The 14,863-nt window shown below is 39.7% G+C and overlaps 1 protein-coding gene across 5 annotated transcripts in view; it reads right to left on the bottom strand.

The window, feature by feature from the left end:
• The window catches only part of TASP1 (taspase 1), a 351,413-nt gene that overhangs the window by 301,683 nt on the left and 34,867 nt on the right, over positions 1 to 14,863 (bottom strand). For 3 of the 5 annotated variants that reach the window (XR_002786162.2, XM_003411457.4, XM_064275770.1), the window contains one exon: positions 14,234 to 14,302. Coding sequence is in view for 1 of the 5 variants with exons in the window: in XM_003411457.4 (XP_003411505.1) it covers positions 14,234 to 14,302 (69 nt within the window). In the remaining 4 variants the exon portion in view is untranslated. Of the gene's footprint in view, positions 1 to 4,513; positions 4,676 to 10,816; positions 10,960 to 14,233; positions 14,303 to 14,863 lie in introns of those variants that run through there. The other 2 variants (XM_064275771.1, XM_064275772.1) reach the window with 2 other exon arrangements.

Below are 14,863 nucleotides of genomic sequence, written 5' to 3'. Positions count from 1 at the left end.
GCTACCACCACTGACTGCTCTGACAGGTACAATAGAGGGTCCCAGGCAGAGCCGGAAGAAAATGTAGAACAAAGTTCTAACTCACAAAAAAAGACCAGACTTACTCATCTGACAGAGATTGGAGAAACCCCAAGAGTATGGCCACCAGATGCCCTTTTAGCTCAGTAATGAAGTCACTCCTGAGGTTCACCCTTCAGCCAAAGATTAGACAGGCCCATAAAACAAAATAAGACTAAAAGGGCACACTAGCCCAGGGACAAGGACTACAAGATAGGAGAGGACAGGAAAGCTGATAAAAAGAGAACACAAGTTCAAGAAGGGAGAGTATTGACATGTCATGGGGCTGTTAACCAATGTCATAAAACAATATGTGTACTAACTGTTTAATGAGAAACTAGTTTGTTCTGTAAACCTTCATCTAAAGTAAAAAAAAAAAAAAGAAAGAAAACAAGGCCAGAAAGCAGCTGACAGGTCATCCAATTTAGTATCCAGTTTGCAAGTACCTGTTAATGACACCTTAAAAGACCTGCGTGTGATATAAGAACAGTGTATCCAGCAATACAGGAGGCATGCAGCTCCCACATACCAAAGGGTGATTTACCGTTGTAATATTCTTAAGCTAATGCTTACGTATAGAAACCAGCAGATATTCACAAATTCATTTTCAGGCCAATGAAAATAATAACCAGAAAAGCTGTCTTCATCCATGTGTTGAAATTAAAAGCATATGAGATTACTTTTCCAGTGGCGCTGCCCTGTTCTTACAGTTATTCCTGAAAACACAGTCATGAAAGAAGGACTATCTTTACCCAAATACTGGCCGATTATAAACAAGTAAGACATGTTTACTGAGATATACACTGTTAATTATGCTTGGGTTTTTAAGCAATTGAAATGACATTAATAAAGAGGGGAAAGTTCAAGAGTGAATGAACTTCGACTTATAAGTTTCAGCAGAGCTGGCCAGAAAACCATTTTTACTCAGCCCACATGGAGTATCTTTCATTCATTAATACAGAGCCACAGGGCATACTTAGACATCAGAGGCTCAGTTATCTAAAGTGGACTCCTAGGGAAACAAACTTTCCATTTTCATCCTGTAACGGCTTCTTGAGGTCAGAAAGCAGTCTTTCTTTTTCTGGCATCCCCTCTTTTCTCTCAACCTTAGGACATATTCAGAGACGCACTGGCTCCTTTACAGACATGCTAAAAGTTCTCGCTGTGCTTGATCAAGGTTGGAATGGCTGAGGAAATTACTCAACTTAGACAGCCCAGAATTATACCTAGCCAAACAGTCACCACGCGCTGCTTTTAACATGTGTTAAGGTGGTATTTCCGCTATCTCGGATCTAAGTGGACCAAACAGTCACCATGCGCTGCTTTTAACATGTGTTAAGGTGGTATTTCCGCTATCTCGGATCTAAGTGGACCAAACAGTCACCACGCGCTGCTTTTAACATGTGTTAAGGTGGTATTTCCGCTACCTCGGATCTAAGTGGACCAAACAGTCACCACGCGCTGCTTTTAACATGTGTTAAGGTGGTATTTCCGCTACCTTGGATCTAAGTGGAGAGGATATTTGTCTGCATCACACTCTGTGAACCCCTGAGTCAAATACAGTATATACTGAATACCCGGTTTTAGTAAGTGACAGTTCATTTTTTAACTGTACAATTACACAAAAGACAAACACTTTATGTAAAAAGAAAAGAAAGAAAAACAAACTCGTACTAGGAACTAATAAGCTTTTTTATAGATCTTCAAGTACCCAAGCTCTTCTGGAGAAGTTAGAGAAACTGAACAAATGTTGGTATTTGCTCATTACAGCCTTTGTGAGCAGGCACAGAATATTCTGTCAAAAAATGGAATCATATTTTTCTGTATTAAGACATTTTACTAAAAAGCACTGCACGTTTGCGCTCATGACCTTTCTATTATTAATGTGCCTAATTTACAGATCAATATACAGGCAGCCCCTGGGTTACGAATATCCAACTTACTTATAACCCATAGTTCCAAACCAACCCCCGTGAGGCCTATTATATTAAAATATTGAACTACATACAATGGTTCATAATAACAAATGGGCACTACTTTGAGACGTGAATCAAGACATCATTATTACTGTATTATTTTGTTAAAATTTTTTTAGTGTATCTGAAAGTGTTTCCTTAATGTTTTTATGCACAGAAAGGTACACTGTATACTAAGACAAACATTTGACTAACTGATGTCAGATACAAACCATACTTAACTGTTCCGACTTAACGTACAAATTCGATTTACAGACAGATTTAGGAACAGAACTTGTTCGTAATCCAGGGACCGCCTGTATAACACAATTAACCAGAAAAATAACATCACAACAGTTTATTTTCATGGTTTTTCGTTTTGTTTTGTTTGTTTTAAAGCCACAGAACTGCAGAACAAAGAGTTGCTTGTCAAACGTAACACAAATTCTAAAATATTGGCATCAATAGACTTGCACATCTGAAATAGTTTTACAGTTTGTTTTATTTGGATTCTTACAACATCCAGGAAGAGTTTAGCATACACTGCACCTAAAATTGTCCTCTCCACATGAGCTACAATAGAAGACAAATGTAGCCATTTCTCTAGTACTGCCAAATTTGGCATCCACTCATACTTTCCCCTTCAACCTACATAATTTTCCCTTTTAACCATGTTAACAATAAGATGGACCTATCACTCAAAAAGAACCTAACAAACCATAGAAATACGGTAACTTAAACCACCCTTCTATCAAATGTGAGGAAATGGTTAGAACTGGGGGAGAGAGAGGAGTATTACCAATTTTTAAGTTCTCTATTAACTATGCTTCTTTTTATTAAAAAGACTTCAAACCCACTAGAAAATGTTAACATCTGTATAAATTCCAGGAGAGAAAGACATAAATAAGTTAGCAACCCTGAATTTTCTGGCAACTCTAATATCTTATAGTATTGATGCCCTGCATTACAGTACCTGCATGTCATGAGCCAGCCAGGAAATGTGCGCACCATGCAGGAGGCTGGACCCTGAGTAAGAATTACTGCCCATGAAAACTCCCTGGCAGGGGGAATGTCCAATGAAATTTTGTCAATCAGGATGTCTAGATTCAACTTTAAATTGTTTGCTATGCTGCAGTAAGATGTAATCCTTCGTTGTTCTAAGCCTTAGGCAAAGTCTGCTACACATACAAAAATTAAACAGATGGACGGATGGACAAACCAAATACACCAAACCCACTGCCATCGAGTCGATTCCGACTCATAGCAACCCTATAGGACAGAGGAGAACTACCCTACAGGGTTTCCAAGGAGCTCCTGGTGGATTGGAACTGCCAATCTTTTGATTAGCAGCCGTAGCTCTTAACCACTGCGCCACCAGGGTTTCTGGAGGTACAGATAATGAAAAAAAGTTTGAAAACACCATTTTGCTCTGCTTTGAAGCAGGATTTAGGATATGATCTTGATGGGAATTCTTAAAAATCATATAATTTAAAGTTTCCTCCTCATTTCCTTTGCACACACTGAATAAGGCTTTCTTGGGTTCAAGAAACAAATGAAAACTTAAAATCAAAAAGCAGTCTTTCAAATCAACCATCATGATATCACCCTGTGATTCTGCTGAACACACACAAAAAAATCTTCTTGGTCTAGCTCATTCGTTATCAAAGGCAAAAAGAAAGTAGATGTTAAATTATAAAATTGATGTCCCAAGTGATATAGTTCCAAACACACAAACAAAAGTTGATTCAAAAACCACAATACTATATAAATCCAAGGGCCAATAAATCTAATTAAATTCCTTTTGTCTCATGTTCCCTATTTGTATAGGACTAGAGTACATTTTATACTCAAGAGTTCGAAAGTCTGAAATGCTCCCAAATAACGAAAATACAGGACTACCACCTGTGTAGACTCTACCACACTGCGACACACAGCTTCAAGTAGCTCGAAAGTGAATTCCACAATGCAGTGTATTCTTGGAGAGTAACAACTCCCAGGGCAAAATAAGGGCTCACACATAAAAGCACACACTCCTCAGGAACTGCTAAGGCAGGTCTCTGACCATATCTCCTGCCGGATTCAGCCAAAACGAATACATCTGATGAGGTCCACACAGCTCTTCAAGAAATGGCTGGAAAAGGCTGAAATATCGCATACTCCCATCAGTACAAAGTAAAGCATCCCAAACTCTGTACTTAAGTATCTGGACTTGGTCAAAAGCTAATATAGGGTTTAATGCACTGTAAATTGGAATGCAATAACTTATTCAGTTTTTATTATTATTATTATTAGCATTCAAAAAATAAAGGAGAAAAATCACTGCTTCTCCATTAAGCACGCTCTCTGTGCTACAGAGCACATTCAATTTCTAAGGTCTTTGAAAAAGAACAGATGTACCTAGTGTGCAAACACAAACAGTAAGTTACAAGCTGCCCCTTAAGTACTTAAGGCAAGAATCAGCGTCAGTACTCAAAAAGTGTTTTAAAAAGAGCGTAACTTACTTTGACTGTCCCAGGCTAACTGGGCTCTGTCTCGTGCTTCTGTGTCTCTCACATGTCCACCCACAGCCTCTCTTCTAATTAAATCAAAGCTCTAGCAGCAGAACAAGCAAACAAGTTGCCTCCCATCTGCATACAGCTCTTCAGGACACATTTCCCTTGGTCAGAAGGTGGAAATTCTTGGGAGAGGTGATTTTCTCTGCCTCTTCACAAGAAGAACATGGATACTTGGCGGGATGCAACTCCATGAAGTGTAACTGTGTGTGTACACCTCAAAAAATAAAACAAACAAAAAAAAAAAAATGCAGAGAAACATAAAGACTCCATAAACAGCTGGAATACACAGAAATACTGAAGCACCACTGGAAATACTGCTAAACAGACAAGCAAAATAGGATCTCTGACTAAAATAATCAATGATAAGTTAAAAACAAAAAAGGAAAAAAAGGATCTAAAGTCAAATTTCACGCAATGAAAAGTATTTTAAGTAGTACAAAGGAAAAACGGTAATCTTCCTTCATATACATAAAAACAGGCGTCCCCTCCCCTCCCCCCATTACAGAGAATAAAAGATCTCATCAATGGAAAAGAAAAAGAAGACTTTCAAGCGAGGTAGGCCTACTATTAGACTTACCAGCCACATTATGGTTAACGGGCACTTGTGTATTGCGAGTTAAAGGCATCAAGCCCTCTTTCCAACGTGTCTGTCACCATGGGGGGAAAGGAGGAGGGGAAAAAGGAGTAAGGGGCCACTGATACACTCAGCCACCCTCTGTTTATGAAAAGATGTTTCTGCAAAACAAGAATGTGCAAAAGAGCAGAGATGCTCATTTATTTAAATAAAATGTTTAACCACCTAAACAAACAGAGAAGTTTAAGAAAATTCCCATTTTGCAATGAAAATGACTGAAGGGTGTGGTTAAGCATCTCCTCACAGAGAAATTCCACAGGCAAACTTGCTTTAAGTTTGCTGACGGAAAGGGGAATCTGTCCAATAAAACATAACCAAACTCAGTGCTGTGGCGTCGATTCTGACTCATAGCAACCCTATAGGACAGAGTAGAACTGCCCCCTAGGGTTTCCAAGGCTGTGTAAATCTTTATGGATGCAGACTGCCACATCTTTCTCCCACGGAGCAGCTGATGGGTTCGAACCACCAACCCTCAGTTAGCAGCCAAGTGCTTTAACCATTATGCCACCAGGACTCCTGGGAATATATCAGTTCTTCCCAACATTCCCTTACATCCTAGACATGCCCATCTGCTCGCAGAAAGCCACAACTCCATGACCACTGAGAATTTAAGGACTGGCAGGCCTTAGGTGTTCTGTATCCCCAAAGGCACACAGACAATTCCAGCCAGAAGTAAAGTCCCTGAGAAGGGGGTGTGGCCTCACGAAGCAGCTGCACAGAGGCCTGGGCTGGGGTCCACAAACAACTGACTACCTCCTGGAGATCCCTACTTTACAGAAACGCACAAAGCAGTGGCTCTGAGTATAAGAGCACACAGAGACACAGGTAAATGCATTTTGTATAATAATATGTCTACTTTCTTCCTCTTACACCCCATAATATCAGCCAGCTGGATAAGATATTTCTTAAAGGACTTTCCTAGAGTTTATAAGCAAGCATTATAATGGATTATATAGAGAACCAAAGACAGCGGGCTGTTTTTATCAGACAGATACAAAACGTGTGCCCAACACAACCTGCTCTTTAAACACGAAGGTATCTGAATACTAAATCAGTTTCACCATGAATCACCATCTCCCCTAATCAGAGGAGTCTTAAAGGATGAATCTCGTCAATCAAAGAACGAACAACAAGGTCCACTTAGAACAATATAACTTCAGCAAAATATTTTTAACGAAGGAGCCTGTGTAATCTGCCTTTCAGAAAATAAGATTTAAAAACTATCCCTACTACTGCTCTTAATGCATGGTACTCTACCTACCAAAATAAACAGTTTTCAAAACGGACTAAAATGGCTAGACCGAGATCTTTAAGATCTCAGCCAGATGCATCAGTTTTCTCACACAAGACTACAAACAACATCTCAGAGTTTGTCATTCATACTTCACCTATAATAATATCAATGTACAAAAAAACTTTAGTATTTTATGAGTAGTTAGTTCATTTTCATTCAGAACCCATGAAATGCTTTCTATGTTAGGAGCATTTAAGAAAATAGTGACATCATGATTCACCTAGATCTATATTCAATTTTCTCAAAGAAGAAATAAATATACATCGGAAGCTAAATCATGTTAAACGTGCAAAACCAAGGTCTAGTACTTAAAATTCACTTTCACTACCTGAACCCACACTACTTCCAAAGCAGCTAAGAAAGCAACTGTCTTTTTTCCAAATGCATACCCCATATATGAAGAGCAAACCATTTCACAATATTTACGCTCTGCATTGAGTGAAATCAGAGTTGTGCTACCCAAGGAATGGAAGTCACTTTCCCATCAGTTACAAAAGTAACTTCAAAAAAAAGTATCAAAAGCTAAATGAAACAAGAAGGTCAATTTAAAAATAAATCATTAAGATATGATCTATAAACTGATATTTTCCATTTCCTTCCCCACATTTTGAAGATACAATGCACGTCGGAGTCATATCTTTCTCATTTCCACACTGTAGGACACTTCTCATACTGTAGTGGCCACTTCCCTCTCAAAATCCTGAAGGGAGAAGAGCTCCTTAGCTTAATAGGCAGGAATTATGCCCCTCCCTTATTTAAATGAAGGAAACACTCCCTCTGGTGACCAGAAGTGACAGCCCCAGGAAGTGACACCACTTATCTGTCTGTAGTGGTGAACAAGAAAAACGAAACCACTACTTGGTCATCTGTTTCCATGAAAAGCTCAAAACTGATGTGCTGCCTAGGTGGCCTGCATAAATCCCTTTGTTGTAGTTCCCAGTTCTGAAAACATCCCTGCCTTTCATCACCTTGTCTCTTCATCCTGCATCACATCATGTAGGCGTTAATATACTTTCCACTATCTGGATAAGTGCAAATTATCATGTTTTTCTTAAACACAAAGATAGATGCCCCTTTTAGCCAATACGAACTATTAAGTCATTTTAGTCATCTCGATCCACTGTTACTCAGGGTTCAATAAATTCAAACTGATTTTAACATCTGCCTCAACAATAATATAACTGGCAAGTTTAAAAGCTACACTTTTTTAATTAAAAAATACATCCAAAAGACAAAAAGAAAAGGTATGATGACTGTCCATATCTATTCAAGTAAATTAGTAGACAAGACTTAGCTCTAGTGAACAGTGATTAAAACTAAAAAGTGGCTACTCTCAAATTAAACAGTATAAATCAGGCTCTCCTGGCTTTTTCTTAGCACTTTTCAGCATAGTGAAGACTCAAATTTGTTACTTATATTTTTTTAAGTACAGAATCCGGTTTTAAGCCTTTCAACAGACCCAAACTATTACTATACTTCTTCAAGTGACCTCTTCTTCATTTGAAAACCTTACCCTGTATAAAGATGATGAATCGCAATTACACAAGATGACAGAAACTGCAGGGTCAGTGTAAGCATGACTCCCAACGTAATTCTTAAGGTTCAGGAAAATTCTTCCAGTCAGTGTAACCTTAGCCTACAGATTACTGAATATGTATTTCAATCAAAGATTCCATAGACAAGGGCATTTTTAAAGATAATTAATTGAAATTATTTCTGAAATTTAATAGTTAAAGCAGGGGGTGGGGGAGTGAAATACGCTAATCTCACTCAGGCCAGAATCCTCTGTCCCCATTATCTAGATGACATACTGAAATCAAAAATAATAGGACAAGTTAAAAAAAAAATCATATCCACAAGGTCATCATTCAAAACTATAAAGCTCATTTACTCATGAGTAACTCATTACTCCAAACTGTATGTTTTTAAATACGAATCAGTAAACTCTTCAAAAGTAAGATTTGTCACTGACGAAAAATGCAATGAAATATGTAACATATTGTAAGTATGACTCGAGAAAATTACAGATGAAGAGAAAAGCTTAGTTTTACCCGATTTTGTATTCATAGGTGCCACTATAGTATATCTCTTGGCTACTCATTAACCTTCTTTTTTTAGACCCACACTGACTCTACGCACCGGTAATCTCAGGACATCGCCTACTGTACAAATGAGAATAATTTTCAATTAACAACTGGGTTAAGTTGGAAGAAGCCTTCCTTGTGTATGTGTTTTAAGTAAAGGTATGATTTGGTGGTATACATATCAATCTTCTTTCTGGCACTACTTTTCTTCTTTTCCTCTCAACATATAACTAGCCTTTTGTTGACATTAAAAAACTTGTCATTAATAGTTACCATAAACATTTACTTCATACAAATCATTTCCAAAGTACCTCATAATCGCAGTAATTTCTAACACTACGGACACTTACTGTGTGCCACACAATTTTGTAGGTGATTAACATATACTGACCCAGTTCATCTCACAACACCCCCATGAAGTACAAAGTAGTATATCCCCATATTGTAAATGGGGAAACTGAAGCAACGAGAGGCTGTCACACACCCAGGGACACAAGGCTAATGCCTGGTAGAGGTGTAATGAGATATATCAGCCAGGATAGGAGGGGCCCACACATCCCCAAGTCAGATGTCTCAGGGACCAAGCTACAATAGAACTGACGCCCACCACAGGTGTTCACCTTCCTTGACAACATTAGGACCGAGCTCGTGGTGTTAACAAAAGAGATTAAAATCTACAAAACATGATCAAAAGTACAGCTCCACAATTAGGCACTCCAATATATAAACACAATAGCTAGGACTTGTGGTAATCTCCTGGGCAATTTTCACAGGGAAAGGTGATGACAGGGTGGGTGCCCTGATATGAGCACCTAAACACAAAGACCACAATCCAGTCAGCTTGGCAAGGTCTACTCTAGCTCTTACATTCTCTCCCAAACTCATCACTGTTTTATCTTCATGCCTCATCTAATTTGATTCCCAAGTAGTCTTCTCAATCAGAAAGCTATTTCTTCACTATAATCCTCTAAACTGCCTGACATGAATCTAGCTTCTTTAAATTTGGGGAGCAAAAGTCGGTCTTAAGTCCTCAATAGCCCTTGGACAAATTCATCATCAAGGTTCTAGATTAAGAGAACTGAGAGACCCTCACTGTGCAGTGCAAAGGATTACACCAAATTTGAGAGCCTCCCCACTCAATTCTTCAATGTCTGCAGTTAAATGGGGACCAACATAACATCTCACTGTACAAGGTACACTTCATAGCACATAGCTTCAGGATATCTGTTTGTTAGGTTTTTGAGGAAGCTTGCAGTACAGACATTTATAGACAGTTGTGCTCAAATGGAATCTGTACATGAACAGAATAAGAGGATACTACATGGTTTAAAATCAGGAAGGGGTGTGCTTCAGGGTTGTATCCTTTCACCATACTTATTCAATCTGTATGCTGAGCAAATAATTCAAGAAGCTGGACTATATGAAGAAGTATGTGGCATCACAACTGAAGAATACTCATTAAGAACCTGTGATATGCAGATAACACAACTTTACTTGCTGAAAGTGAAGAGGACTTGAAGCACTTACTGATGAAAACCAAGACTGCAGCCTTCGCATGGATTACACCTTAACATAAAGAAAACTAAAATCCTTATAACTGGACCAATAAACAAAACCATGATAAATGGAGACAATATTGAACTGATCAAGGATTTCATTTTACTTGGATGCACAATCAACACTCATGGAAACAGCAGTCAAGAAATCAAACAACGTATTACATTGGGAAAATATCCTGCAAAAGGCCCTCTCTAAAGTGTTAAAAAGCAAAAACGTCACCTCAACGACTAAGGTATGCCTGACCCAAGCTATGGTATCTTCAATTGCCTCATTTCCACGTGAAAGCTAGACAATAAATAAGGAAGACTGAAGAAGAATTAATGCATTTGAATTACGATGTTGGCAAAGAATACCAAATATACCATTGTGATGGTTAAGGCTGTGTGTCAACTTGCTGGGCCATGATTCTCAGTGGTTTGGGTCATATGACGCAGTTTGGCAGCTATGTAATCATGTAATCACTTCCATAATAAGATCCAATATAATGTAGTCACCTCCATGAAAAGAATTGTTATGAGAAACCAGTCACTTGACAGGGAGTTTACTTAGGGGTGTGGCCTGCATTCAATATAGGTGAACCTTCCAGAAAGTCTCGCTGGCTTTTGCTCGCTCTAGATCCTGCAGCTGGCTCCTGTTCATGTGAACCCTGGTTCGTGGGACTTGAGCTAGCAGCTTACCTGCTGATCTCAGGATTGGTCGGCCTCCGCAGCCTGTGAGCCAGAGGTCTGGTGTCTGACTCAGAGTCATAAAGTTGGACGTTCACAGCAGCACTCCATCGTTAAATGGAAGTGGTATATACGAGATCAGGCCCGAGCAGGATCTGAAGGCACAAGCAAGTTGCCTGAGGAAGTGACCCAAATGTCCATGGTCTCCATTCCTGTTACATTATCTGTCCTCTCCCAGTCTGCATATACAGCCTGTTGGGGAGTTCCTTATGATCTGTTGACTGAGGAAGAGAAAACTCATGCCTGGTTTACAGATGGTTCTGTGCAATACACAGGCACCACTGGAAAGTAGACAGTGGCAGCACTACAGCCCCTTTCTGGGACCTCCCTGAAGGACAGTGGTGAAGGGAAATCCTCCCGATGGGCAGAACTTCAAGCAGCGCAAATGGGTGTTCACTTTGCTTGGAAAAAGAAACGTCCAGATATGCAACTGTATGGTGATTCATGGGCTCTGGCCAATGGTTTGGGTGGATGGACACAGATTTGGAAGGACCATGATTGGAAAACTGAAGACAAGGAGGTATGGGGAAGAGGTATGTGGACAAACCTCTCTGAATGGGCCAAAGAAGTGAAGATATTTGTGTCTCATATGAATGTTCACCAAAGGGTGAACTTGGCAGAGGAAGATTTTAAACAATCAAGTGAATAGGATAACGTGTTCTGTAGAAATCAGTCATCCTCCTTCCCCATCACTACCATCATTGCTCAATAGGCTCATGAACAAAGTGGCCATGGAGACAGGGGTGGAGGTTATGCATGGGCTCAGCAACATGGACTTCCACTCGCTAAAGCCGATTTGGCTACAGTCACTGCTGAGTGCCCAATCTGCCAGCAGCAGAGACCAATACTGAGTCCCTGATATGACACTATTCCTCTAGGTGATCAGCCAGCAACCTGGCGGCAGGTTGATTACACTGGACCACTTCCATCATGGAAAGGGCAATGTTTTGTTCTTACTAGAATAGCTATTTACTCTGGATACAGATTTGCTTTCCTTCCATGCAATGCTTCTGCCAAAACTACCATCTGTGGACTTACAGAATCCCTTAGCCACTGTCATGGTATCCCACACAGCATCACCTCGGATCGAGGGACTCACTTCATAGCAAACGAAGTGTCATAGTGGGACCGTGCTCATGGAATTCACTGGTCTTACCATGTACCCCATCATCCTGAAGCAGCTGGCTTGACAGAATGATGGAACGGCCTTCTAAAGACACAACTGCAGTGTTAGCAAGGTGGCAATACCTTGCAGAGTTAGGGCAATGTTCTTCAGGAGGCTGTATATGCTCTAAACCAGCATTCAATATATGATGCTATGTCTCCCATAGCCAGTATTCACGGGTTCAGGAACCAAAGGGTGGGAATGGGAGTGGCACCACTCACTATAACCACTAGTGACTCGTAAAATTTTTGCTTCCTGTCCCTGCCACTCTATACTCTGCAGGTTTAGAAGTCTTAGTTCCAAAGAGATGAATGCTCCCACCAGGAGACACAACACTGATTCCACTGAGCTGGAAGTTAAGAATGCCACCCAACCACTTTGGGCTCCTCATGCCTCTGGATCAACAGGCAAAGAAGGGAGTTACTGTATTAGCTCACATGATTGATCCTGATTACCAAGAGGAAATCAGACTGATATTACATAATGAAAGTAAAGAACAGTATGTCTGGAATACAGGACATCTCTTAGGATGTGTCTTAGTACTATCCTGCCCTATGATTAAGGTCAATGGAAAACTACAGCACCCCAATTCCGACATAACTACTAACGGTACAGTCCCCTGAGGAATAAAGTTTTGGGTCACCCCACCGGGCAAAGAACCACAACCAGCTGGGGTGCTTGCTGAGCATAAAGGGCATACGGAATGGGTAGTGGAAGAAGGTAGTTCTAAAAACCCACTATTACCACGTAACCAGTTGCAGAAACAAGGATGATACTGTTGCAAGTATTTCTTCCTTGCATACATGTATCAAATATTTTCATTTTCTTCACTTATAAAATATATGATGTAAACAAGGCTAGGGCATTTTAGGTGCGTGTTAGTTGTATCATCATAGGCTCAAGTATGACTTTATAATTGTCTTTATTTAAGGATGTATACAGGCACCAAGCTGACAAGGGGTGGACTCTGATGGTTAAGACTGTGTCAACTTGGCTAGGCTATGATTCTCATGGTTTGGCAGTTAGGGTATAGTTTGGCAGCTGGATAATGATGTAATCACCTCCATGATGAGATCTGTTATGAACAGCCAATGAGTTGAAAGGGAGTTTACTTGGGGTGTGGCCTGCATCCAATATAGACGGACTTTCTGGCAAAGCTTGCTGGCTCTTGCTCGCTCTGGATCCTGCAGCTGGCACCTGTTCATCTGAACTCTGGTTCTTGGGACTCAAACTAACAGCTTACCTGCCAATCTTGGGATTTGTCCCCCTCCACAGCCTGTGATCCATAGGCTTGCTGTCTGACCTACCAATCTTGGGTCTGCCAGCCCCTGCAGCTACATGAGTCAAGAGAAGCCTGTAGCCTAACCCAGAGACTTGGGATTTTCCTGCCTTTACAATCACCTGAGTCATTTGCTTGATATAAATCTCTCTCTCTATATATAAATTTATATGCTGCACTGGTTTTGCTTCTCTAGAGAACACAGCCTAAGACAACCATGCACTGCCAGAAGAACAAACAAATCTGTCTTAGAAGCAGCACAGCCAGAATGTTCCTTCGAGCAAGGATGGCAAGACTTCATCTCACATACTTTGGACATGTTATCAGGAGGGACCAATCCCTGGAGAAAGACATCGTGCTTGGTAAAGTAGAGGGTTGGTGAAAAGAGGAAGACCCTCAACAAGATGGATTGACACAGTGGCTGTGGTAACAGGATCAAACATACAATGGTTGTGAGGATGGCGCAGGATCGGGCAGTGTTTCGTTGTGCTGTACACAGGGTCACTATGAGTTAAAACCTATTTGACGGCACCTAACAAGAGTTGAAATCTCTTTTTCTTTCTTTTCTTTTTTTTTTTTTTTTTTAACAACATAACATATATTACTTTTAGAGAAGTTAACTTCAGGAATTTTCCACCTGAAAATACTAAAGAAATTTAAGAATCCAATCACTATTAACTTTTGAATTCATGAATCTCAAAAAAAGGTGGGGGGAGAAAAGAATCTGACTGACTTTTACATTAATCGTAAAAGTCCCCAGTGAAAACAACCTTACACACTGGCTTCTTTATAACTCTGTTAACAGTGTTGGGTAACACTGGTCATATAATTTATGGTTGTCTAATTCAACTTTCATGTCACTTAAGAACAAGGAGTTCTAACTCACAAATATTTTAAATAAAACATAGACAGAGAAAAGAAATACCTCAAGTTCCACAAGAGCTGCAGTCACTGCATCTGTGGCAAGAGCACCGGCCTGTAGCTTTTCAATTGCCTATGAAACCAAGGGGAGAGATTATTCACTGTAAAACCACAGCTTCACAAACATACCCCTAAACTTTCCAAAGGCTTAAAGGGGTGCAGGAGACATTTATAGTTAATAAAAAATGATCACTAGTTCCATTCCATACTTCAAGACATAAACTACTTAGATTTAAAACCATCAAGTGTTTATATTCAGGTTAATTTATGATATAGCTTACTTAATGCTATTCAAATCAAGACAATGAATAAAATCTGGCCACTCAATGCAAGATGCGAGAAATATGGTAAGTCAAAGGGCTTCATTCATCACAGAAGAATTCAAAATAGCCACAGAATTTATATGAATTCAGTTTGGTTTAAGTATCCTGACAAGTCTTATGTTATATAGATGACTAACTATCTAAGCTAATAATATCTCTCGCCACTGTTACTGTTCTTCCTACGCCTACCTATAAAAACCATATCAGAACCCTGAGATGGAAGCATATGCTATGCTATGTTTCATATTGAGAAAAACAAATCATTTTCTTTTCCAATATAAACTACAAAGAGTAAAGGTCTAAAGCTTGGC

The sequence above is a fragment of the Loxodonta africana genome, chromosome 24 (assembly GCF_030014295.1).
Source record: "Loxodonta africana isolate mLoxAfr1 chromosome 24, mLoxAfr1.hap2, whole genome shotgun sequence".
Taxonomy (NCBI): Eukaryota; Metazoa; Chordata; class Mammalia; order Proboscidea; family Elephantidae; genus Loxodonta; species Loxodonta africana.
The sequence above is the reverse complement of the archived record's forward strand: the minus strand, read 5'-3'. Positions and strand labels throughout refer to the sequence as shown.